Raw genomic sequence first — 27,561 nt, forward strand, 5'->3', positions numbered from 1 at the left:
TCTCGAATTTCAATATTTTAGGTTTTTGAGTTTTCTATTTCAGAATCTCGCAATTTTTGCGTTTTTAAATTTTGCAATTTTTTGATTTTTCAGTTCTATATTTTTACAATTCTCCGATTTCTTAAATCGTCCGGTTTTTAATGAGACCGAATTTCATTGTTTCGATTTTCCAATTTTTTGATTTTTAATTTTTCAAAATTTCGGCTTTAATTTTTCAAGGTATTGATTTTCAGTTTAATTAGGTATTTTACAATTTTTTGTTTTTAAGGGTAACCGATTTTTCAAATTTTCGATTTTCCCCTTTTTTCATTTTTCAATTTTAGATTTTTAGTGTTTTTGAATTTTTCAATTATTCGCTTTTTCAGTCAATGAATTTCTCAATTTTCAATTGTATAATTATTCGTTTTTGAAATTTTTTGTTTTTTCAATTATTCAATTCTTGATTTTTCAATTAAACGAATTTCATTGTTTCGATTTCTCAGTTGTTTGATTTTCAAAATTTTGATTTTCAGTTTTTCAAGGTTTTTGATTTTTCAATTTCATAATTTTCCAATTTTTCTGATTTTTTAAATTGTCGAATTTAAAATTGTTCGATTTTAAACTTTAAATATTCTTGCAATTTTTTGATTTACAGTTCAATAATGTTTCGATTTTACAATTATATCCAATTGTTCAATCTTCAATTTAATTCGTTTTAAAAATTTTTCCTGTTTTCAATAGTTTAGTTTTTGATTTCAAAATTATCCGAGTTTCATGGTTTCGATTTTCCCATTTATGAATTTTATTTTTTCAAAATTTTGATTTACAATTTTTCAAAGTTTTGTTTTTTCAATTTCATAATTTCCCAATTTTTCGATTTTTAAATTTCTGGAAATTTTCTATTTTACGATTACCTGATTTTTGATTGTTTCGATTTTCAGTTTTATTTTTTTGCAATTTTTCAGATTTACAGTTTCATAATTTTTCGATTTTACAATGATCTAATTTTTCAGTTTTGAAATCTTGATTTTTTTGTATATTTTTTCAAATTTTCGATTTCTCAAATCGTTCGGTTTTTAATGAATCAATTTTTCAGTTATTCAAATTCCATTGTTTGAATTTTTAATTTTTTAAGTTTTTCATTTTTGAATTTAATAGTTTTGCAATTTTTCGAAACTACAATTATCTAGTTCTTCATTTTTGTAATTTTGTAATTTTTTTTAGTTTTATATTTTTTCATTTTTTCAGTTTCTCAGTTTTCGGTTGTTAATTAAACAATTTTCAATTTTTGATATTTCAATTGTCAAATTTTCCAATTTTTGGATTTTTCATCCTTCAATTGTTCGATATTTAAGTTATAGAATTTTTCATAAGTCAAAATTTTTGGATTATGGTTGTAAACAACAGTTGTATAGTTTAGTTTCTTACACTGTTATTGGTATTCTCTATATTTGTTTCAATGTTTAGAGGTTAGAGATTATCATAAATAACCGGGATTTGTTAGCCCAATTCTGAACAAATTCCCTTCTTCCAGGAAATGGTAGCATAATCCACCATGTCCACCAACGAGAATGCAGACACTGAAGACTTAATAGACCTCCACGTAGGCTCGCCCGTCCTCCCCCGAGTCCCCCCCTTCCCATGCCAACCCGACGCCATTTCGGACAACCTACTCGACTCAGAACTTCCAGTCCTCGAGCAAAAACTCCAAACCAGCGCCCACTCTTCCCTCCCTTGTCCCGACCGACGCCACAGCGTCGACGTGGAGGACATCCTCATCACCATAGACGACGACAACGAGTTCACCAGGAGCAGCTCCGTGCGCCGCAGCAACAGCGAAGCCCTCCTGCACCACCCCCCCAAGAACCACCTCGACAAATCCTGGTCGTGCGACAACATCGAGGCCCTCACCGTCCTCAGGAACCTCGACGACATCCTCAACGCCTCCCTCCTCGAGTCCGACAAGATCCTCGCCAACGACGACTCCACCGAGAGCGTCGAAGCGTGCCTGCTCGACCTAGACAACTATCTACAAGCACTCGAACTCGACGATAACGTTAATGACGCATCGCTCGAAACCACCGAGCAACCAAGCATACGAAGTAGCGCGAGTTCGCTACACACCGAGACCGCTAGCTCCGAAGATGTTAGTTTGAGGAATCGACTTCGACAGATGGAGGAGAATTATGCGAGGTTTTTGGCTTCGGGGTGCGTGAACCGCGGGTTTGTTGACAGCGAGCCCCAGGTGTCGGCCACGTTGAGACCGAGGAGTGCGTGTGGGAGGCGCAGCGAAGCGCTGGAACGGAACCACCCGTACCGGGCTACCGTGACGGGCGGGAAGAGGGAGCGCCCGGTACTACCCAGGTACGATATTTTCTATCACCTGCCTTTTTTGTAATCGAGTTTTCATGACCTTTTATGACTCCTAAGTACGAAGAAATAAGTCTCTCATTTCCGTCTGTCTGTCTGTCCGTCCGTCCATAGGCACGCTATATTTTTTAATCAGCACGTGACGATTTATATCTTAGAATTTTTTTCTTAGATTTTTGGAAAATATTTTCCAAAAGCTCATTTTTCGACCATCTCTGAAAATTACCCAAAGAGATTTTGTTGTAAATTTTGACTCCCCAGGCTATTCTGGGCTACAGTTTTTCGAAAAAATTCAGTATGTTCTAAAATCGCTAATAAAAAATTGACGATTTTTGAAAATTAAAAAAATATATATTCCGAAAATTTTGGTCCGGAATTGTTATGTTATTGGAATCAGCACAGCAGGATCTATATCCTAGAATTTTTTGTAGTTTTTTGGACAATATTTTCAGAAAGCACATTTTTTTTAAAACGAACTTATGAAATTTTCGACCATTTTCGAAAAAGATCGAAAGACATTTTGTTGTATATTTGGACCTCCACAAGCTATTTTTAGATTTATTTCTTCGAAAATTGCCACCATTTTTCCCAGAATAGACAATATAAAATTGACGTTTTTTGGGATTTTTAAAAACCATTAATTTTGGTCCCGAATCACAGAGGCGCTATATTTTTTAGAACAGCATGTCGAGATCTATATCGTAGAATTTTGTTGTAGATTTTTGAACAAAATTTTCCAATAGATCAGTTTCTCAATACGAAATTTTGAAATTTTAGACCATTTTTTGACCGCCTTAGAAAATTATCTAACGGTAGTTTGTTGCAGATTTCGACATCCACAAGCTATTTACATTTTGATTTCTTCGAAAATTCGTGTTTTTTCCAAAATGGCCAATATAAAATTGACAATTTTTTGGGATTTTTAAATACAATTAATTTTTCGAGAAACTTGGTCCCGAATCTTAGACGCACTATATTTTTTAAATCAGTAAGTCGATATCCATATCGTAGAATTAACCTGACTCCAGGCAAAGATTTTCGAAATATTAATTTTTTTTATTCACAAAAATTTCCAATTTTATATTGGCGATTCTGGAAAAATAGTAGGAATTTTCGAAGAAACGAAGCCGAAAATAGCTTGTGGAGGTTCAAATCAACAAGAAAATAGTTTTGGGAAATTTTCGAACATGAAAATTTAATGATTTCGTATTAAAAAATTGAGCTTTTCGAAAATATTGTCCAAAAATCTACAAAAAAATCTAGGGTATAGACTTTGACGTGCTGACTTAAAAAATATAGCGTGTCTATGATCCTGGACAAAGATTTTCGAAACATCAAATTTTGTAAAATTTCCCAAAATATTGCCAATTTTATATTGGCGACTGTGGAAAAATAGTATACATTTTTGAAGAAATAAAGTCAAAAATTGCTTGTGAATGTCAAAATCCACAAGAAAATAGCTTTGGGTAATTTTCTAAGGTGATCGAAAAATAGTGCAAAATTTCATTATTTCGTCTGAAAAATTGAGCTTCCAGAAAAATTGTTCAAAAATCTAAACAAAACTATGATTTAAAAAATTGAGTCTGTTTAACCCATTTTAACCATTTTTTTTTTGGTAAAGTCTTAAAAATCATGAACTCGCTTTCACATCAGTTTGAAAAGTCGATAAATTAAAAGTTGGAAGAATCAATCGAAAAATCCAAAACTCAAAAGTCGAGAAACAAGAAATCGAAAAGTCGGAAAATCCAAAATTCGAGAAAGGATAATTTTTCGACGGTCTTCGAAAATTACTCAAAGGCATTTTCTGTGTATTTGGGGATCCACAAGCTATTTTCAGTTTCATTTCTTCGAAAAATCCTGCAATTTTTCCAGAATCACTTTAAAAAACTGACACTTTTTTCTGAATTTTTCAAAAATTTAGTTTTTCGGGAAATCTTGTTCCGAGATCATAGGCACGCTATATTTTTTAATCAGCACGTGGAGATGCATAACTTAGAATTTTATTTAGTTTTTTGAACAATATTTTCCAAAAGCTCATTTTTTCGATGCAAAGTTGCGAAATTTTCGATCATTTTTCGACCATATCTGAAAATTACTCAAAGAAATTTTGTTCTAAATTTTGACTCCACAGGCTATTCTCAGCTACAGTTTTTCGAAAAAATTCAGTATTTTCTAGAATCGCTAATGTAAAATTGACGATTTTTTGAAAATTTAAAAAAAAATATATTTCGAAAATCTTGGTCCGGGATTGTTATGTTATTGGAATCAGCATAGTGAGATCTATATCCTAGAACCTATTGTAGTTTTTTGGACAATATTTTCCGGAAGCACAATTTTTTTAAAACGAAATTATGAAATTTTCGACCATTTTCGAAAATTACCGAAAGATCTTTTGTTGTATATTTGGACCTCCACAAGTTATTTTCGGATTTATTTCTTCGAAAATTGCTATTATTTTTCCTAGAATAGACAATATAAAATTGACGTTTTCTAGGGATTTTTAAAAACCATTAACCTTTCGAAAATCTTGGTCCGGAATCATAGAGGCGCTATATTTTTTAGATCAGCGTGTCGAGATCTATATCGGAGAATTTTGTTGCAGATTTTTGGACAAAATTTTCCAAAAGATCAGTTTCTCAATATGAAATTTTGAAATTTTGGACCATTTTTTGACCGCCTTAGAAAATTATCTAAAGGTAGTTTGTTGCAGATTTCGACATCCACAAGCTATTTTCATTTTGATTTCTTCGAAAATTCGCATTTTTTCCAAGAGCGCCACTATAAAATTGACAATTTTTTGGGATTTTTAAATACAATTAATTTTTCGAGAATCTTGGTCCGGAATCATATAAGCACTATATTTTTTAAATCAGCACGTCGAGATCCATATCGTGGAATTAGCCTGACTCCAGACAAAGATTTTCGAAATATTAATTTTTTAAAATTCCCAAAAACTTGCCAATTTTACATTGGCGATTGTGGAAAAACAGTAGGAATTTTCGAATAAACGAAGCCGAAAATAGCTTGCGTAGGTCCAAATCAACAAGAAAATTGTTTTGGAAAATTTTCGAACATGAAAATTTAATAATTTCGTATTAAAAAATGAGCTTTTCGAAAATATTGTCCAAAAATCTACAAAAAAATCTAGGGTATAGACTTTGACGTGCTGACTTAAAAAATAGCGTGTCTATTATCCTGGACAAAGATTTTCGAAACATCAATTTTTTTAAAATTTCCAAAATATTGCCGATTTTATAATGGCGACTGTGGAAAAATAGTATAAATTTTTGAAGAAATAAAGTCAAAAATTGCTTGCGAAGGTCAAAATCCACAACAAAATACCTTTGGGTAATTTTCAAAGGTGATCGAAAAATCGTGCAAAATTTCATTATTTCGTCTAAAAAATTGAATTTCCAGTTTAAAAATCTAAACAAAATTCTGATTTAAAAAATTGAGCCTGTCGAACCCATTTGAACCATTTTTTTTTGTTAAGTCTTAAATTGTGAACTCGCTTTCACATCATTTTGAAAAGTCGAAAAATTAAAAGTTGGAAGAATCAATCGAAAAATCCAAAACTCAAAAGTCGAGAAACAAGAACTCGAAAAGTCGGAAAATCCACAAATCGAGAAAGGATAATTTTTCGACGGTCTTCGAAAATTACTCAAAGGCATTTTCTGTGTATTTGGGGATCCACAAGCCATTTTCGGCTTGATTTCTTCGAAAAATCCTGCAATTTTTCCAGAATCACTAAAAAAAACTGGCAATTTTTTCTGAATTTTTCAAAAATTTAGTTTTTCGGGAATCTTGTTCCGAGATCATAGGCACGCTATATTTTTTAATCCGCACGTGGAAATGTATATCTTAGAATTTTTTTTAAGTCTTTTGAAAAATATTTTCCAAAAGCTCAATTTTTCGATGTGAAGTTGCGAAGTTTTCGATCATTTTTCGACCATCTCTGAAAATTACCCAAAGAGATTTTGTTGTAAAGTTTGACTCCACAGGATATTCTCGCCTACAGTTTTTTGAAAAAATTCAGTATATTCTAGAATCGCTAATATAAAATTGACGATTTTTTGAAAATTAAAAAAAATTATATTTCGAAAATCTTGGTCCGGGATTGTTATGTTATTGGAATCAGCATAGAGAGATCTATATCCTAGAATTTTTTGTAGTTTTTTGCTCAATATTTTCCGAAAGCACAATTTCTTTAAAACGAAATAATGAAATTTTCGACCATTTTCGAAGATTATCGAAAGATATGTTGTTGTATATTTGGACCTCCACAAGCTATTTTCGGATTTATTTCGTCGAAAATTGCTACTATTTTTCCCAGAAGGGACAATATAAAATTGACGTTTTTGGGATTTTTAAAAACCATTAATCTTTCGAAAATCTTGGTCCGGAATCATAGAGGCGCTATATTTTTTAGATCAGCATGTCGAGATCTATATCGTAGAATTTTGTTGTAGATTTTTGGACAAAATTTTCCAAAAGATCAGTTTCTCAATAGGAAATTTTGAAATTTTGGACCATTTTTTGACCGCCTTAGAAAATTATCTAAAGGTAGTTTGTTGCAGATTTCGACATCCACAAGCCATTTTCATTTTGATTTCTTCGAAAATTCGTATTTTTTCCAAAATCGCCAATATAAAATTGACAATTTTTTGGGATTTTTAAATACAATTAATTTTTCGAGAATCTTGGTCCGGAATCATAGACGCACTATATTTTTTAAATCAGCACGTCGATATCCATATCGTAGAATTAGACTGATTCCAGACAAATATTTTCGAAATATTAATTTTTTTAAATTCCCAAAAACTTTCCAGTTTTATATTGGCGATTCTGGAAAAACAGTAGGAATTTTCGAAGAAACGAAGACGAAAATAGCTTGTGGAGGTCCAAGTCAACACGAAAATAGTTTTGGGAAATTTTCGAACATGAAAATTTAATGATTTCGTATTAAAAAATAGAGCTTTTCGAAAATATTGTCAAAAAATCTACAAAAAAGGCTAGGGAATAGACTTTGACGTGCGGACTTAAAAAATATAGCGTGTCTATGATCCTGGACAAAGATTTTCGAAACATCAATTTTTTTAAAATTCCCAAAATATTGCCAATTTTATATTGGCGACTGTGGAAAAATAGTATGAATTTTTGAGGAAATAAAGTCAAAACTTGCTTGTGAAGGTCAAAATCCACAAGAAAATACCTTTGGGTAATTTTCAAAGGTGATCTAAAAATAGTACAAAATTTCATTATTTCGTCTGAAAAATCGAGCTTCCAGAAAAATTGTTCAAAAATCTAAACAAAACTCTGATTTAAAAAATTGAGCTTGTCTAACCCATTTTAACAATTTTTTTTGGTAAAGTCTTAAAAATTGTGAACTCGCTTTCACGTCAGTTTGAAAAGTCGAAAAATTAAAAGTTGGAAGAATCAATCGAAAAATTCAAAACTCAGAAGTCGTGAAACAAGAAATCGAAAAGTCGGAAAATCCAAAAATCGAGAAAGGATAATTTTTCGACGGACTTCGAAAATTACTCAAAGACATTTTCTTGTGTGTTTGGGGATCCACAAGCTATTTTCGGTTTCATTTCTTCAAAAAATCCTGCAATTTTTCCAGAATCACTAAAAAAAAACTGGCAATTTTCTGAGTTTTTAAAAAATTTAGTTTTTCGGGAAATCTTATTCCGAGATCATAGGCACGCTATATTTTTTAATCCACACGTGAAGATGTATATCTTAGAATTTTTTTTTAGTTTTTTGAACGATATTTTCCAAAAGCTCAATTTTTCAAAGCGAAGTTGCGAAATTTTCGATCATTTTTCGACAATTTCTGAAAATTACCCGAAGAGATTTTGTTGTAAATTTTGACTCCCCAGGCTATTCTGGGCTACAGTTTTTCGAAAAAATTCAGTATGTTCTAAAATCGCTAATAAAAAATTGACGATTTTTGAAAATTAAAAAAATATATATTCCGAAAATTTTGGTCCGGAATTGTTATGTTATTGGAATCAGCACAGCAAGATCTATATCCTAGAATTTTTTGTAGTTTTTTGGACAATATTTTCAGAAAGCACATTTTTTTTAAAACGAACTTATGAAATTTTGGACCATTTTCGAAAATGATCGAAAGACATTTTGTTGTATATTTGGAACTCCACAAGCTATTTTCGGATTTATTTCTTCGAAAATTGCTACAATTTTTCCCAGAATAGACAATATAAAATTGACGTTTTCTTGGGATTTTTAAAAACCATTCATCTTTTGGAAAATCTTGGTCTGGAATCATAGAGGGGCTATATTTTTTAGATTAGCATGTCGAGATCTACATCGTAGAATTTTGTTGTAGATTTTTGGACAAAATTTTCCAAAAGATCAGTTTCTCAATACGAAATTTTGAAATTTTGGACCATTTTTTGACCGCCTTAGAAAATTATCTAACGGTAGTTTGTTGCAGATTTCGACATCCACAAGCTATTTTCAGTTTGATTTCTTCGAAAATTCGTATTTTTCCAAAATCGCCAATATAAAATTGACAATTTTTTGGGATTTTTAAATACAATTAATTTTTCGAGAATCTTGGTCCGGAATCATAGACGCACTATATTTTTTAAATCAGCACGTCGATATCCATATCGCAGAATTAGCCTGATTCCAGACAAAGATTCCCGAAATATTAATTTTTTTAAATTCCCAAAAACTTGCCAATTTTACATTGGCCATTCTGGAAAAACAGTAGGAATTTTCGAATAAACGAAACCGAAAATAGCTTGCGGAGGTCCAAATCAACAAGAAAATAGTTTTGGAAAATTTTCGAACATGAAAATTTAATAATTTCGTATTAAAAAATTGAGCTTTTCGAAAATATTGTCCAAAAATCTACAAAAAAAATCTAGGGTATAGACTTTGACGAGCGGACTTAAAAAATCCTGGACAAAGATTTTCGAAACATCAAATTTTTTAAAATTCCCAAAATATTGCCAATTTTATATTGGCGACTGTGGAAAAATCGTACGAATTTTTGAAGAAATAAAATCAAAAATTGCTTGTGAAACTCAAAATCCACAAGAAAATACCTTTGGTAATTTTCAAAGGTGATCGAAAAATAGTACAAAATTTCATTATTTCGTCTGAAAAATTGAGCTTCCAGTTCAAAAATCTAAACAAAATTCTGATTTAAAAAATTGAGCCTGTCGAACCCATTTGAACCTTTTTTTTTTGTAAAGTCTTAAATTGTGAACTCGCTTTCACGTCAGTTTTGAACGTCGAAAAATTAAAAGTTTGAAGAATCAATCGAAAAATTCAAAACTCAGAAGTCGAGAAACAAGAAATCGAAAAGTCAGAAAATCCAAAAATCGAGAAAGGATAATTTTTCGACGGACTTCGAAAATTACTCAAAGGCATTTTTTGTGTGTTCGGGGATCCACAAGCTGTTTTCGGTTTCATTTCTTGGAAAAATCCTGCAATTTTTCCAGAATCACTAAAAAAACTGGCAATTTTTCTGAATTTTTCAAAAATTTAGTTTTTCGGGAAATGTTGTTCCGAGATCATAGGCACGCTATATTTTTTAATGCGCACGTGGAGATGTTTATCTTAGATGTTTTTTTTTTTCAGTTTTTTTGAACGATATTTTTCAAGAGCTCAATTTTTCAATGCGAAGTTGCGAAATTTTCGATCATTTTTCGACCATGTCTGAAAATTACCCAAAGAGATTTTGCTGTAAATTTTGACTCCACAGGCTATTCTGGGCTACAGTTTTTCGAAAAAATTCAGTATGTTCTAGAATCGCTAATATAAAATTGACGATTTTTTGAAAATTAAAAAAATATATATATTTCGAAAATCTTGGTCGGGGATTGTTATGTTATTGGAATCAGCACAGCGAGATCTATATCCTAGAATTATTTGTAGTTTTTTGGACAATATTTTCAGAAAGCACATTTTTTTAAAACGAAATTATGAAATTTTCGACCATTTTCGAAAAAGATCGAAAGACATTTTGTTGTATATTTGGACCTCCACAAGCTATTTTTAGATTTATTTCTTCGAAAATTGCCACCATTTTTCCCAGAATAGACAATATAAAATTGACGTTTTTTGGGATTTTTAAAAACCATTAATTTTGGTCCGGAATCACAGAGGCGCTATATTTTTTAGATCAGCATGTCGAGATCTATATCGTAGAATTTTGTTGTAGATTTTTGAACAAAATTTTCCAAAAGATCAGTTTCTCAATACGAAATCTTGAAATTTTAGACCATTTTTTGACCGCCTTAGAAAATTATCTAACGGTAGTTTGTTGCAGATGTCGACATCCACAAGCCATTTACATTTTGATTTCTTCGAAAATTCGTATTTTTTCCAAAATCGCCAATATAAAATTGACAATTTTTTGGGATTTTTAAATACAATTAATTTTTCGAGAAACTTGGTCCCGAATCTTAGACGCACTATATTTTTTAAATCAGTAGGTCGATATCCATATCGTAGAATTAACCTGACTCCAGAAAAAGATTTTCGAAATATTAATTTTTTTTATTCACAAAAATTTCCAATTTTATATTGGCGATTCTGAAAAATAGTAGGAATTTTCGAAGAAACGAAGCCGAAAATAGCTTGTGGAGGTTCAAATCAACAAGAAAATAGTTTTGGGAAATTTTCGAACATGAAAATTTAATAATTTCGTATTAAAAAATTGAGCTTTTCGAAAATATTGTCCAAAAATCTACAAAAAAATCTAGGGTATAGACTTTGGCGTGCTGACTTAAAAAATATGGCGTGTCTATGATCCTGGACAAAGATTTTCGAAACATCAAATTTTGTAAAATTTCCCAAAACATTGCCAATTTTATATTGGCGACTGTGGAACAATAGTATGAATTTTTGAGGAAATAAAGTCAAAACTTGCTTGTGAAGGTCAAGGTCCACAAGAAAATACCTTTGGGTAATTTTCAAAGGTGATCGAAAAATAGTGCAAAATTACATTATTTCGTCTGAAAAATTGAGTGTCCCGAAAAATTGTTCAAAAATCTAAACAAAATTCTGATTAAAAAAATTGAGCCTGCCTAACCCATTTTAACCATTTTTTTTTTGGTAGTCTTAAAAATTGTGAACTCGCTTTCACGTCAGTTTGAAAAGTCGAAAAATTAGAAGTTGGAAGAATCAATCGAAAAATTCAAAACTCAGAAGTCGAGAAACAAGAAATCGAAAAGTCGGAAAATCCACAAATCGAGAAAGGATAATTTTCCGACGGTCTTCGAACATTACTCAAAAGCATTTTCTTGTGTGTTTGGGGATCCACAAGTTATTTTCGGCTTCTTTTCTTCGAAAAATCCCGCAATTTTTTCAGAATCACTAAAAAAATTGGCAATTTTTTCTGAATTTTTCAAAAATTTAGTCTCTCGGGAAATCTTGTTCCGAGATCGTAGCACGCTATATTTTTTAATCAGCACGTGGAGATGTATATCTTAGATTTTTTTTTAGTTTTTTCAACGATATTTTCTAAAAGGTCAATTTTACGATGCGAAGTTGCGAAATTTTCGATCATTTTTCGACCATCTCTGAAAATTACCCAAACAGATTTTGTTGTAAATTTTGACTCCACAGGCTATTCTGGGCTACAGTTTTTCGAAAAAATTCACTATGTTCTAGAATCGCTAATATAAAATTGACAATTTTTTGAAAATTAAAAAAAATATATATTTCGAAAATCTTGGTCCGGGATTGTTATGTTATTGGAATCAGCATAGCGAGATCTATATCCTAGAATTTTTTGTAGTTTTTTTGACAATATTTTCCGGAAGCACAATTTTTTTAAAACAAAATTATGAAATTTTCGATTATTTTCGAAAATAATCGAAAGACATTTTGTTGTAGATTTGGACCTACACAAGCTATTTTCGGATTTATTTCTTCGAAAATTGCTACTATTTTTCCCAGAATAGACAATATAAAATTGACGTTTTCTTGGGATTTTTAAAAACCATTAATCTTTCGAAAATCTTGGTCCGGAATCATAGAGGCGCTATTTTTTAGATCAGCATGTCGAGATCTATATCGTAGAATTTTGTTGTAGATTTTTGGACAAAATTTTCCAAAAGATCAGTTTCTCAATAGGAAATTTTCAAATTTTGGACCATTTTTTGACCGCCTTAGAAAATTATCTAAAGGTAGTTTGTTGCAGATTTCGACATCCACAAGCCATTTTCATTTTGATTTCTTCGAAAATTCGTATTTTTTCCAAAATCGCCAATATAAAATTGACAATTTTTTGGGATTTTTAAATACAATTAATTTTTCGAGAATCTTGGTCCGGAATCATAGACGCACTATATTTTTTAAATCAGCACGTCGATATCCATATCGTAGAATTAGCCTGACTCCAGACAAAGATTTTCGAAATATTAATTTTTTAAAATTCCCAAAAACTTGTCAATTTTATATTGGCGATTCTGGAAAAACAGTAGGAATTTTCGAAGAAATGAAGACGAAAATAGCTTGTGGAGGTCCAAGTCAACAAGAAAATAGTTTTGGGAAATTTTCGAACATGAAAATTTAATAATTTCGTATTAAAAAATTGAGCTTTTCGAAAATATTGTCCAAAAATCTACAAAAAATCTAGGGTATAGACTTTGACGTGCTGACTTAAAAAATATAGCGTGTCTATGATCCGGGACAAAGATTTTCGAAACATCAAATTTTTAAAAATTCCCAATATAAAATTGCCAATTTTATATTGGAGACTGTGGAAAAATAGTATGAATTTTTGAAGAAATAAAGTCAAAAAAAGCTTGTGAAGGTCAAAACCCACAAGAAAATACCCATGGGTAATTTTCAAAGGTGATCTAAAATTACTACAAAATTTCATTATTTCGTCTGAAAAATAGAGCTTCCAAAAGAATCATTCAAAAATCTAAACAAAATTGTGATTTAAAAAATTGAGCCCGTCTAACCCATTTTAAGCATTTTTTTTTGTAAAGTCTTAAAAAGTGTGAACTCGCTTTCACGTCAGTTTGAAAAGTCGAAAAATTAAAAGTTGGAAGAATCAATCGAAAAATTCAAAACTCAGAAGTCGAGAAACAAGGAATCGAAAAGTCGGAAAATCGAAAAATCGAGAAAGGATAATTTTTCGACGGTCTTCGAAAATTACTCAAAGGCATTTTTTGTGTGTTCGGAGATCCACAAGCTGTTTTCGGTTTCATTTCTTGGAAAAATCCTGCAATTTTTCCAGAATCACTAAAAAAACTGGCAATTTTTCTGAATTTTTCAAAAATTTAGTTTTTCGGGAAATGTTGTTCCGAGATCATAGGCACGCTATATTTTTTAATCAGCACGTGGAGATGTATGTCTTAGGATTTTTTTTAGTTTTTTGAACGATATTTTCCAAAAGCACAATTTTTCTATGCGAAGTTGCGAAATTTTCGATCATTTTTCGACCATCTTTGAAAATTACCCAAAGAGATTTTTTTAAAACGAAATTATGAAATTTTCGACCATTTTCGAAAATGATCGAAAGATATTTTGTTGTGTATTTGTACCTCTACAACCTATTTTCGGATTTATTTCTTCGAAAATTGCTACTATTTTCTCAGAATAGACAATATAAAATTGACGTTTTCTTGGGATTTTTAAAGACCATTAATCTTTCGAAAATCTTGGTCCGGAATCATAGAGGCGCTATTTTTTAGATCAGCATGTCGAGATCTATATCGTAGAATTTTGTTGTAGATTTTTGGACAAAATTTTCCAAAAGATCAGTTTCTCAATACGAAATTTTGAAATTTTGGACGATTTTTTGACCGCCTTAGAAAAGTATCGAAAGGTAGTTTGTTGCAGATTTCGACATCCACAAGCTATTTTCTTTTTGATTTCTTGGAAAATTCGTATTTTTTTCAAAATCGCCACTATAAAATTGACAATTTTTTTGGAATTTTTAAATACAATTAATTTTTCAAGAATCTTGGTCCGGAATCATAGACGCACTATATTTTTTAAATCAGCACGTCGATATCCATATCGTAGAATTAGCCTGATTCCAGACAAAGATTTTCGAAATATTAATTTTTTTTAAATTCCCCAAAAACTTGCCAATTTTATATTGGCGATTTTGGAAAAACAGTATGAATTTTCGAAGAAATGAAGCCGAAAATAGCTTCTGGAGGTCCAAATCAACAAGAAAATAGTTTTGGGAAATTTTCGAACATGAAAATTTAATAATTTCGTATTAAAAAATTGAGCGTTCGAAAATGTTGTCCAATAATCTACAAAAAAATCTAGGGTATAGACTTTGACGTGCTGACTTAAAAAATATAGCGTGTCTATGATCCTGGACCAAGATTTTCGAAACATCAAATTTTGTAAAATTTCCCAAAATATTGCCAATTTTATATTGGCGACTGTGGAAAAATAGTATGAATTTTTGAAGAAATAAAGTCAAAACTTGCTTGTGAAAGTCAAAATTCACAAGAAAATACCTTTGGGTAATTTTCAAAGGTGATCGAAAAATAGTGCATAAATTTCATTATTTCGTCTGAAAACTGAGCTTCCAGAAAAATTGTTCAAAAATCTAAACAAAACTATGATTTAAAAAATTGAGTCTGTTTAACCCATTTTAACCATTTTTTTTTTTTGGTAAAGCCTTAAAAATCGTGAACTCGCTTTCACGTCAGTTTGAAAAGTCGAAAAATTAAAAGTTGGAAGAATCAATCGAAAAATTCAAAACTCAGAAATCGAGAAACAAGAAATCGAAAAGTCGGAAAATCCACAAATCGAGAAAGGATCATTTTCCGACGGTCTTCGAACATTACTCAAAAGCATTTTCTTGTGTGTTCGGGGATCCACAAGCTATTTTCGGCTTCATTTCATCTAAAAATCCTGCAATTTTTCCAGAATCACTAAAAAAACTGTCAATTTTTTTGTGGATTTTTTAGGCACGCTATATTTTTTAATCAGCACGTGGAGATGTATTTCTTAGGTTATTTTTTAGTTTTTTTGAACAATATTTTCCAAAAGCTCACTTTTTCAATGCGAAGTTGCGAAATTTTCGATCTGAAAATTACTCAAAGAAATTTTGTTCTAAATTTTGACTCCACAGGCTATTCTCAGCTACAGTTTTTCGAAAAAATTCAGTATTTTCTAGAATCGCTAATGTAAAATTGACGATTTTTTGAAAATTAAAAAAAAATATATATTTCGAAAATCTTGGTCCGGGATTGTTATGTTATTGGAATCAGCATAGTGAGATCTATATCCTAGAACCTTTTGTAGTTTTTTGGACAATATTTTCCGGAAGCACAATTTTTTTAAAACGAAATTATGAAATTTTCGACCATTTTCGAAAATTACCGAAAGATCTTTTGTTGTATATTTGGACCTCCACAAGTTATTTTCGGATTTAATTCTTCGAAAATTGCTATTATTTTTCCCAGAATAGACAATATAAAATTGACGTTTTCTAGGGATTTTTAAAAACCATTAACCTTTCGAAAATCTTGGTCCGAAATCATAGAGGCGCTATTTTTTAGATCAGCATGTCGAGATCTAGATCGTAGAATTTTGTATATATACAATATACAAGATAATATCTTTGGATAATTTTCAAAGGTGATCGAAAAATAGTGCAAAATTTTATTATTTCGTCTGAAAAATTGAGCCTCCAGTTCAAGAATCTAAACAAAATTCTGATTTAAAAAATTGAGCCTGTCTAACCCATTTTAACCATTTTTTTTTTGGTAAAGTCTTAAAAATCATGAACTCGCTTTCACGTCAGTTTGAAAAGTCGATAAATTAAAAGTTGGAAGAATCAATCGAAAAATCCAAAACTCAAAAGTCGAGAAACAAGAAATCGAAAAGTCGGAAAATCCAAAATTCGAGAAAGGATAATTTTTCGACGGTCTTCGAAAATTACTCAAAGGCATTTTCTTGTGTGTTCGGGAATCCACAAGCTATTTTCGGCGTCATTTCTTCGAAAAATCCTGCAATTTTTCCAGAATCTAAAAAAAAACTGGCAATTTTTTCTAAATTTTTCAAAAATTTAGTTTTTCGGAAATCTTATTCCGAGATCATAGAGACACTATATTTTTTAATTAGCACGTGGAGATCTATATCTTAGGATTTTTTTTTTTAGTTTTTTGACCAATTTTTTACCATGGGTTTGTTTGTAGGATGGGTGACTCTGAGGTGGACTGGGGGTGGCTGCAGCAGGCGGCGGCGGCTGAGCGACGCGCGCACGCCGCCGCCGACTGTTGCACCGGCAGCGTGGTGGTGGAGCCGCCGAAGGACCGCGCGTGGCTGCGCAGCTCCATGCGTCGGTTGCGCCACTTCCGGCTGCCCAGTGACGCCGCCGACGAGCCTGAGCCGCCGCCGTCGCCGCCACCGCCACCGCCGGAGGCGACGCGGCCCCTCAGCGCTCCGTCGCGCTTGGGGCGCGCGCGCACGAGAGAAGAGGGCGCGGTTCCGCAGGAGCCGGCAGGCCGCACCAGGAGCAGCTCGGCGTCTTCAAGGCGCCCCAGGAGTCTGTCGTCGAGTGTCACCAGCCTGGCGTCCACCGTGGACACGAGTCCTAGTTGCACCTCGGCGCCGACGCCCACACAACAAGACCAGCAGAGGTGAGTTGACCCTCGATTCTTATCAACGGGTACTACCTACGCCAAATCTCCACCACACTTCTTCCAAAAGATTACAATCACCCACGTGGCGATTTATAATCGAAAATTTCGCGTCAAGACGGTCAGTACAACTACGGTTGTTGCGTGCTTCTGATTAACCCCACTTAAGTGACTTAAGTCAGTATACTAAGCGCGGAAGTCGGCCACGCACTCGAGGTAATTAGTTCCGGAAAATTAACATCTCTTTCCGCACCTAAATCTCGCTTCTTTTCATTCACTGATTTCGACAATCGACAGCATCGAAATTTTAGTCTGAGCACTGTTAGTTTCCGCGTTGGCAACCTCTTTTGCATGTCGGGTGTAAGATTTAGATCGCAGATTAGCTGCGGAGCTTCCTTACAAGTGCATTCTTGTGTGTTTCCGTTCGACATAAGGTCGGAAGAGCTTTGCAGTGGTTTCTCCGATGTTTAGGGAGAATCCTGCCAAGTCTGGCCGACGAAATATGAGGAAATTTGCATAACTTCCTGGGCGCTGGAAGCGTATGGTGGCCGTGCGGGTATCCTTAAGTGTGATTGTAAATCGTGAATAAGTTAATGGAATTAGTGTAGTTGTTGGCATTGGATCGAAAACGAATTTGGAGCCCACGTAGTCTGTGGGAGTTGGTAATACGAGAAGTGATCAGGAATTACCGTTAAGGGGGCGTCTGCGCGACGAGTTTGGCACTTAGGAAAGTCTGTTGTAAAGATCCGAGAGGCGCTGTCTCTGGTGGTGAGTTATTAGTCGAATTTTAGTCTATGCGACAAGGTTATGGAGGCAATAAAATAAAATTGTACTCTCAATGTGATTTAACAAATTTTTTTTAACATTATTGACTAAAACCAATTATTCTCAAATTTTATATGTATATTAGAAATATCATTTAGATGGTTAAATACTAACCAAAATTTTGCTAATGGTCCCCACCAACAATTTGATTAAATCATTTCAAAGAATTCTATGAATATTTGATTTAACTGTTAAACAACAATGTAGTCCTATAAGTGTGGTGTATGAATACGCTTTGAGTTTTTCCCTGAACGTCCAAATTTTTCCAAAAACGTAATGCAAGGTATAATAACAGTTTACCATTAGCGTGAGGTATCCCGGTCGTGGACTAGTGGTTACGAGTCACTAACGCGGACCGGACGTCGCGCGTTCGATTCCAAACTTGGCCTTTCATTTTTTTTCTTTCTCTTTTTTTTTGCATTGTGTATTATCTATGTTTATGACGACATAACAAATTTTTTGTTCATGAAATTACCCCACTTTACTTTCTCGGGGGCGCCAAATGTATTTTTTTAAGAATATGAACCCTTCTCGGAGGTCCCAACTGTCTTTTGTAAAAATGTAAAACCTTCTCGGGGGCACCAAATGTTTTTTTTTTTTTTAAATGTGAAACCTTCTCGGGGGCCCCAAATGTATTTTTTAAAAATGTGAAACCTTCTCGGGGGTCCTAACTGTCTTTTTTAAAAATGTAAAACCTTCTCGGTACGCCAAATGTTGTTTTTTTTTATATGTGAAACCTTCTGGGGGGCCCCAAATGTTTTTTTTTTAATGTGAAACCTTCTCAAGGGCCCCAAATGTATTTTTTTAACAATGTGAAACCTTCTCGGGGGTCCCAACTGTCTTTTTTAAAAATGTAAACTTTCTCGGGGGCGCCAAATGTTTTTTTTTTTAAATGTGAAACCTCAAGGGCCCCCCATGTATTTTTTTAACAATGTGAAACTTTCTCGGAGTACTCAACCGTCATATTTAAAAATGTAAAACCTTCTCGGGGACGCCAAATGTCTTTTTTTAAAAATGTAAAACCTTCTCGGGGGCGCCAAATGTATTTTTTTTTATGTAAAACCTTCTCGGGGGCGCTAAATATCTCCTTTTAAGAATGTGAAACCTTCCCAAAATTTTGAATTTACTTTTGTTGTGGTGACCCTCAGTTTAAATTTTCTGAATTTATAACTTTTATTGGTGTTTATTTCTCCCATTGAAAGCCCTTTTTGCTTAAATCTGGACGTTTTCGGCAAAATTTTAATTACTTCAATTTTCTATTTTTCAAGTTCTTAAATATTTAAATTTTCTGTAAATTCTATAAAATACACAAATCGAAAAGAAAATTTTAGAATGTCATGTTAGCCGAGATGAAATTCGTCTTTAATTAGGAGCCAATGAAATTAGTCCTCATTTAATTGGCAGAGACGAAAAGTGGACAAGCAATAGTAAAATAGACTAAAAGGTAAAATTAATCCCTCCCACCTGTATTTGCATTTCATTGGCTTATCTTGTTTATTGGGAGTTGAAAATTGAATACTATTTTGGCAATTGATCGAATCTAATCAAAAAAATTTCAAAGTGGCCCCACCCACCCACACTGTTTTGTTTTTCTCTCTCATTTTATTAGACGAAACGTGAATGTTATATTGAATAACACGGAATCTAGACAAAAAGCTAAAACTAACCTCACCCCCCTCTGCTTTTAGATTTCATTGGCTTATTTATTTACTCGTTGGATGAAAATTGCTTATAAACACTCAAAGTTGCCCCGCCCACCCACCCGGTTTTCTTTCTTATCAGTCATTTTACTGGGCTAAAAGGGGATTTTCTAGTGGTAATCATTGGAATCTAGGCAAAAAAGGTAAAACTAACTCCACCCACCATCGCTTTTGAATTACCTGAAGACTGAATTTTACTGCGTCAAGTGGTGCACTAGTCTTACCCCGCCCACCCACCCGATTTTCTTTTTGGTTACTCACTTTATTGGACGAAAAGTGCATTTTATATTAAACAACAGTGGAATTTAGACAAAAAGCTAAAATTGACCCCACCCATTTGCGGTTTTGAATTTCATTGCCTTATTTAATTACTATATTTAAAAAATTGAAAGTGGCTCCCCCCACCCACCCGGTTTCCTTTCTGATCACTCATTTTATTGAACAAAAAGTGGACTTTACAGTCGAATCTAGACAAAAAGGTAAAACTAACCCCGCCCACCCCCGTTTTTCATTTCATTGATTTTTTTGATTAGATGAAGGTTGAATTTTATTTTGTCGAGTAGCCGAATCTACTAGATTTTCTATTTCTCGATTTTCAAATTTTCGATTACTTAATCTTTCTATGCTTCAGTTTTCTGTGCTTCAGTTTTGAGATTTTTCAATTTTTTGATTTTTAAATATTTTCGATTTTTCGATTAATCGTGTTTTCGATTTCCTAATTTTCCTATTCCTCCTATTGTTTCATTTTTCTCAGATTTTTCAGTTTCCTATTCCTCAAGTTTCGATATTTTAGTTTTAGGATTTTTCAGTTGATTCTTCAATTTTTTGATTTTTCTGATTCGATTTCTGATATTATTTTACTTTTTCCGATTTTTAAGTTTTTTAATTTCTCTATTTTCAAATTTTCGAATACTCCATTTTTCGATGCCTTCAGTTTTGAGATTTTTCAATTTTTCGGTTTTTGAAAATTTTCGATTTTTCAATTAATCGAGTTTTCGTTTTCCTCATTTTCCTATTCCTCGACTCTTTAATGTTTCGATTGCTTGACGTTTTGATTTCTCGATTTTTCAATTTTTCAATTCTCCATTTGTTTGTTCTTTCAATTTTTCGATTATTCATGTTTTTGATTTTTCAGTTTTTTGATTTTTAAAATTTTTGATTTTTCGATTTTCCATTTTTCTCGGATTTTTCACTTTCTCGATTTTTCAGTTTCCTATTCCTCAAGTTTCGACATTTCAGTTTTAGGATTTTTCAGTTGATTCTTCTTTTTTTTTATTTTTCTCTGATTCCATTTTTTACTTTTTCGATTTTTCAGTTTTTCAGTTTCTCGATTTTCAAATTTTCGATTACTTCATTTTTCGATGCCTTCAGTTTTGAGATTTTTCAATTTTTCGATTTTTAAAAATTTTCGATTTTTCGATTAATCGAGTTTTCGATTTCCTCATTTTCCTATTCCTCGACTTTTTGATGTTTCGATTGCTTGAGGTTTTGATTTCTCGATTTTTCAATTTTTCAATTCTCCATTTGTTTGTTCTTTCAATTTTTCAATTTTTCGATTATTCGTGTTTTTGATTTTTCAGTTTTTTGATTTTTAAAATTTTCGATTTTTCGATTTCTCCATCAATCTTTCGATTCTTCCATTTTTCTCAGATTTTTCAGTTTCTCGATTTTTCAGTTTCATATTCCTCAAGTTTCGAAATTTCAGTTTTAGGATTTTTCAGTTGATTCTTCAATTTTTTGACTTTTCTCTGATTCCAATTTTTATTTTTTCGATTTTTCAAATTTTCAGTTTCTCGATTTTCAAATTTTCGATTACTTCATTTTTCGATGCCTTCAGTTTTGAGATTTTTCAATTTTTCGATTTTTGAAAATTTTCGATTTTTCGATTAATCGATTTTTTCATTTCCCCATTTTCCGATTTCTCGACTTTCCGATGTTTCGATTTTTTAATTTTTCAATTCTCCATTTGTTCCTTCTTTCAATTTTTCGATTATTCATGTTTTTGATTTTTCAGTTTTTTGATTTTAAAAATTTTCGATTATTCGATTTCTCCATCAATCTTTCGATTCTTCCATTTTTCTCAGATTTTTCAGTTTCTCGATTTTTCAGTTTCCTATTCCTCAAGTTTCGATATTTCAGTTTTAGGATTTTTCAGTTGATTCTTCAATTTTTTGATTTTTCTCTGATTCCATTTTTTATTTTTTCGATTTTTCAGTTTTTCAATCCTCGATTTTCAAATTTTCGATTACTTCATTTTTCGATGCCTTCAGTTTTGAGATTTTTCAGTTTTTCGATTTTTGAAAATTTTCGATTTTTCGATTAATCGAGTTTTCGATTTCCTCATTTTCCTATTCCTCGGCTTTTTGATGTTTCGATTGCTAGACGTTTTGATTTCTCGATTTTTCAATTTTTCAATTCTCCATTTGTTTGGTTTTTCAACTTTTCGATTATTCATGTTTTTGATTTTTCAGTTTTTTGATTTTTAAAATTTTCGATTTTTCGATTTCTCCATCAATCTTTCGATTTTTCCATTTTTCTCAGATTTCTCAGTGTCCCGATTTTTCAGTTGCCGATTCCTCAAGTTTCGAAATTTTTTTATTTTTCTGATTTCATTTTTTACTTTTTCGATTTTTCAGTTTTTCAATTCTCGATTTTCAAATTTTCGTTTACTTAATTTTTCGGTGCCTTCAGTTTTGAGATTTTTCAGTTTTTCGATTTTTGAAAATTTTCGATTTTTCGATTAATCGAGTTTTCGATTTCTTCATTTTCCTATTCCTGGAATTTTTGATGTTTCGATTGCTTGACGTTTTGATTTCTCGATTTTTCAATTTTTCAATTCTCCATTTGTTTGTTCTTTCAATTTTTCAATTTTTCAATTATTCATGTTTTTGATTTTTCAGTTTTTTGATTTTTAAAATTTTCGATTTCTCCATCAATCTTTTGATTCTTCCATTTTTCTCAGATTTTTAAAGTTTAGAAATTTCAGTTTTAGGATTTTTCAGTTGATTCTTCAATTTTTTTATTTTTCTGATTCCATTTTTTACTTTCTCGATTTTTCAGTTTTTCAATTCTCGATTTTCAAATTTTCGTTTACTTCATTTTTCGATGCCTTCAGTTTTGAGATTTTTCAGTTTTTCGTTTTTTGAAAATTTTCGATTTTTCGATTAATCGAGTTTTCGATTTCTTCATTTTCCTATTCCTGGAATTTTTGATGTTTCGATTGCTTGACGTTTTGATTTCTCGATTTTTCAATTTTTCAATTCTCCATTTGTTTGTTCTTTCAATTTTTCAATTTTTCGATTATTCATGTTTTTGATTTTTAAAATTTTCGTTTTTTCGATTTTTCGATGAATCTTTTGATTGTTCCATTTTTCTCAGATTTTTCAGTTTCCTATTCCTCAAGTTTCGAAATTTCAGTTTTAGGATTTTTCAGTTGATTCTGCAATTTTTTGATTTTTCTGACTCCATTTTTTACTTTTTCGATTTTCAGTTTTTCAATTTTTCGATTTTCAAATTTTCGATTTCTTCATTTTTCGATGACTTCAGTTTTGAGATTTTTCAATTTTTCGATTTTTGAAAATTTTCGATTTTTCGATTAAACGAGTTTTCGATTTCCTCATTTTCCTATTCCTCGACTTTTTGATGTTTCGATTGCTTGACGTTTTGATTTCTCGATTTTTCAATTTTTCAATTCTCCATTTGTTTGTTCTTTCAATTTTTCAATTTTTCGATTAGTCATGTTTTTGATTTTTCAGTTTTTTGATTTTTAAAATTTTCTTTTTTTCGATTTCTCCATCAATCTTTCGATTGTTCCATTTTTGTCAGATTTTTCGGTTTCTCGATTTTTCAGTTTCCTATTCCTCAAGTTTCGATATTTCAGTTTTAGGATTTTTCAGTTGATTCTTCAATTTTATTATTTTTCTCTGATTCCATTTTTTACTTTTTCGATTTTTCAGTTTTTCAATTTCTCGATTTTCAAATTTTCGATTATTATTTCATTTTTCGATGCTTCAGTTTCGAGATTTTTTAATTTTTCGATTTTTTTAAATTTCCGATTTCTCGATTAATCGATTTTTTCATTTCTCCATTTTGCGGTTTCTCGACTTTCCGATGTTTCAATTTTTCGGTTTTTCAATTTTCCATTTGTTCCTTCTTTCAATTTTTCGATTATTCATGTTTTTGATTTTTCAGTTTTTTGATTTTTAAAATTTTCGATTTCTCCGTCAATCTTTCGATTCTTCCATTTTTCTCAGATTTTTCAGTTTCTCGATTTTTCGGTTTCCTATTCCTCAAGTTTCAAAATTTCAGTTTTAGGATTTTTCAGTTGATTCTTCCATTTTTTGATTTTTCTCTGAATCCATTTTTTACTTTTTCGGTTTTTCAGTTTTTCAATTTCTCTATTTTCAAATTTTCGATTTCTTTATTTTTTGATACTTCAGCCTTGAGATTTTTTAATTTTTCGATTTTTTTAAATTTCCGATTTCTCGATTAATCGATTTTTTGATTTCCCCATTTTCCGATTTCTCGACTTTCCGATGTTTGGATTTTTCAATTTTTCAGTTCGCCATTTGTTCCTTTTTTCAATTTTTCGATTATTCATGTTTTTGATTTTTCATTTTTTTGATTTTTAAAATTTTCGATTTTTCGATTTCTCCATCAGTCTTTCGATTATTCCATTTTTCTCAGTTTTTTCAGTTTCTGGATTTTTAAGTTACCTATTCCTCAAGTTTTAGTTTTCAGTTTTAGGATTTTTCAGTTGATTCTTCAATTTTTTTATTTTTCTCTGATTCCATTTTTTACTTTTTCGATTTTTCAGTTTTTCAATTTCTCGATTTTCAAATTTTCGATTTCTTCATTTTTCGATGTTTCAGTTTTGAGATTTTTTAATTTTTCGATTTTTTTAAATTGCCGATTTCTCGATTAATCGATTTTTTGATTTCCCCATTTTCCGGTTTCTCGACTTTCCGATGTTTCGATTTTTCAGTTTTTCAATTCTCCATCTGTTCCTTCTTTCAATTTTTCGATTATTCATGTTTTTGATTTTTCAGTTTTTTGATTTTTAAAATTTTTGATTTCTTCATCAATATTTCGATTATTCCATTTTTCTCAGATTTTTCAGTTTCTCAATTTTTCAGTTTCCTATTCCTCAAGTTTCGAAATCTCAGTTTTAGGATTTTTCAGTTGATTCTTCATTTTTTTTTATTTTTCTCTGAATCCATTTTTTACTTTTTCGATTTTTCAGTTTTTTAATTTCTCGATTTTCAAATTTTCGATTACTTCATTTTTCGATGCTTTCAGTTTTGAGATTTTTTAATTTTTGTATTTTTACAAGTTTCCGATTTCTCGATTAATCGATTTTTTGATTTCTCCATTTTCCGATTTCTCGACTTTCCGATGTTTCGATTTTTCAGTTTTTCAATTCGCCATTTGTTCCTTCTTTCAAGTTTTCGATTATTCATGTTTTTGATTTTTCAGTTTTTTGATTTTTAAAATTTTCGATTTTTCGATTTCTGCATCAATCTTTCGATTGTTCCATTTTTTTCAGATTTTTCAGTTTCTCGATTTTTCAGTTTCCTATTCCTCAAGTTTCTATATTTCAGGATTTCTCAGTTGATGCTTCAATTTTTTCATTTTTCTCTGAATCTATTTTTTACTTTTTCGATTTTTCAGTTTTTCAATTTCTCGATTTCCAAATTTTCGATTACTTCATTTTTCGATGCTTCAGTTTTGGGATTTTTTAATTTTTCGATTTTTTTAAATTGCCGATTTCTCGATTAATCGATTTTTTGATTTCCCCCATTTTCCGATTTCTCGACTTTCCGATGTTTCAATTTTCCGGCTTTTCAATTCTCTATTTGTTCCTTCTTTCAATTTTTCGATTATTCATGTTTTTGATTTTTAAAATTTTCGATTTTTCGATTTCTTCTTCTCGGGGCCCCAAGTGTCTTTTTTTTAAGAATATTAAATATTCTCGGGGCTCCCAATAGTCTTTTTTTAAGAATCTTAAATCTTCTTTTCTTCTATTACTCCGTAGACTAGTATAGTTTCCCCAGTTCTAATTCGGTTTTATAATGTGTCAAAGTTAACTTCCTTAAGAATAAATTACTGCTGTCCGATCACCGGCAGTAGTAATCTATTGTTAAGGAAGTTAACTTTTACACAGTGGGGTACTATCATAAAACCGAATTAGAACTGGGGAAACTATACCTTCTATATTGTTTTCATTCCAAGTAAAAGTCCGCAAAATCGAATTTTATAATCTTATAATTTTCGACTAATTTTTTTAAATGGCACTACCATATAATTAATGTGTTTTTGAATCGAGCTTTTCTTTCTGATTAAACAATAAAAAAAATGAATCATTTTTTTTTCTGAGTTCACGTAGTCTTCTTTTTCCAACAAGAAACTGAAAACGTCTTTAAAATGGTGATTTTTTGTACAGAGATATGGATTTTGCAATTAAGCTCCGCCCCCCGACTCACGACGAATAAGAAAAATCATTACAATCGAGATAGGGCGGGTGGGCGGGCCTTTTTTTTTAATGTAACTACGAAGTCTTCTTTTCACAACAAGAAACTCAAAACTTGTTCAAAATGGTAAATTTTTGTAGGGAAATAGGGATTTTGTAGTTAAGCTCCGCCCCTCGGTCTGATTGCGAATGAAAAATTCATCACAATTTAGATCCGGGCGGGTGGGTGGGGCTTAATTTTTGGACTTTTCAATATTTTTTTCTAATATTTTAAAATAAACGTGAAAAATTATTGTTTATCTCATCTTGGATATTAGCTGTTTTGAAGAATCTAGAAGAAACTAGAAGAATCTGAGAGAATTTAAGGCAGTGTGATAGAATCCGAGAGAATTTGAGAAATTCCGAAAGAATCTGGAAGCATCTGAGAGAATTCGAGGGGGTTTATAAAAATGTGAGAGAATCTCGAAGAATCTAGAAAAATTGGAGAATCTGGAAGAATTTGGAAAAGTCTGCAGGGATCTGAAAAGATTTATAAGGATCTCAAACAATCCGAACAGAATTGAAAATTTTTAAAGAATCTTGAGGTTTCGATTCAAAAGGTAGAACGTAAAGAAAATGAAAGGATTTTGAAAGAATCTGGAGGAATTTGGGGGAATTTGAAAGAATCTGCGAGAATATGGAAGAAATTGGAGGATTCGAAAAGGGAACTTATGAGAATCCGAACGCATTTTGAAGAATTTCGAAGAATTTAGAAAAATCTAAGAGTATCTAACAAAAAGTGGAAGAGTTTGGACGAATATTGAAGAATCTGAGAGAATTTGAGAGAAATTGGGATATTATATGGTGATTTTTTTTACATAGAGATACGGATTTTGCATTTAAGCTCCGCCCTTCTGTCTGACTGCGAATGAAAAATTCATCACAATTTAGATAGGGGCGGGTGGGTGGGGCTTAATTTTTTACTTTTTTTTCTGATATACAGGTCGCTAGAATGTTTGAAAACGGTTAAATATCTTGAGAACCAATTGTATATTATACACACCCTGTATATTGAATATAATTCCCGTGTTAAGTCTTTGTCGAAGCCCCCTCGTACTCGCGCCTGCTCCAATCACCGTTATTATTTATTTCGCGGAAATATCTATCCCGCAATCTAGATCATATTCCGCACTTCCTGGCCGGCACCACATAATCCATAATTATGCAAATCGCACAAATTAGCGACTTTATTTACAATTATCGCTCGGCGATATCTCTCTAACACGATTAATTTACCCAATTTTAGCGAGCATTAGCACTTTTTGCGACCTGCGATCTTTTTGCCTCGTCTTATCTTAATCAGTAGTGCCGCGATAGCCGAACCCATGGAGGTGTATGGCTTCGGTGCCTATTTCCTCCCTTTCGAGCACCACCGAAACTGCTCCCATGCGAGGTACGTTTTAATTGCGTGTGCAATATATATGTTTTGAAAGTGGTCGAGCATTTGGTGCGTATCTAATTAGGAAAACGGCGTTTTTGCAACATCCCGCGGGTGCTTTATTAAAGTACTGAGGCGTCAGATATTGTTTTGCCTAATTTAGATCGGTGCGGATTTACAGTTGCTCAAGAT

The 27,561-nt window shown here is 31.9% G+C and overlaps 1 protein-coding gene across 1 annotated transcript in view; it reads left to right on the plus strand.

Moving 5' to 3' along the window:
- The first annotated feature begins 1,517 nt into the window (after positions 1 to 1,517).
- The window catches only part of LOC135142765 (sodium-dependent transporter bedraggled), a 60,047-nt gene continuing 34,003 nt past the window's right edge, over positions 1,518 to 27,561 (plus strand). Inside the window, exons 1-2 of the mRNA XM_064074509.1 lie at positions 1,518 to 2,343; positions 16,515 to 16,958. Of these exons, the coding sequence (XP_063930579.1) occupies positions 1,535 to 2,343; positions 16,515 to 16,958 (1,253 nt within the window). The 5' untranslated portion in view covers positions 1,518 to 1,534. The remainder of the gene's footprint in view (positions 2,344 to 16,514; positions 16,959 to 27,561) is intronic.

This window comes from Zophobas morio, unplaced genomic scaffold (assembly GCF_036711695.1).
Source record: "Zophobas morio isolate AGI-343-1 ecotype UQ-CSIRO unplaced genomic scaffold, CSIRO_AGI_Zmor_V1 ptg000054l, whole genome shotgun sequence".
NCBI lineage: Eukaryota > Metazoa > Arthropoda > Insecta > Coleoptera > Tenebrionidae > Zophobas > Zophobas morio.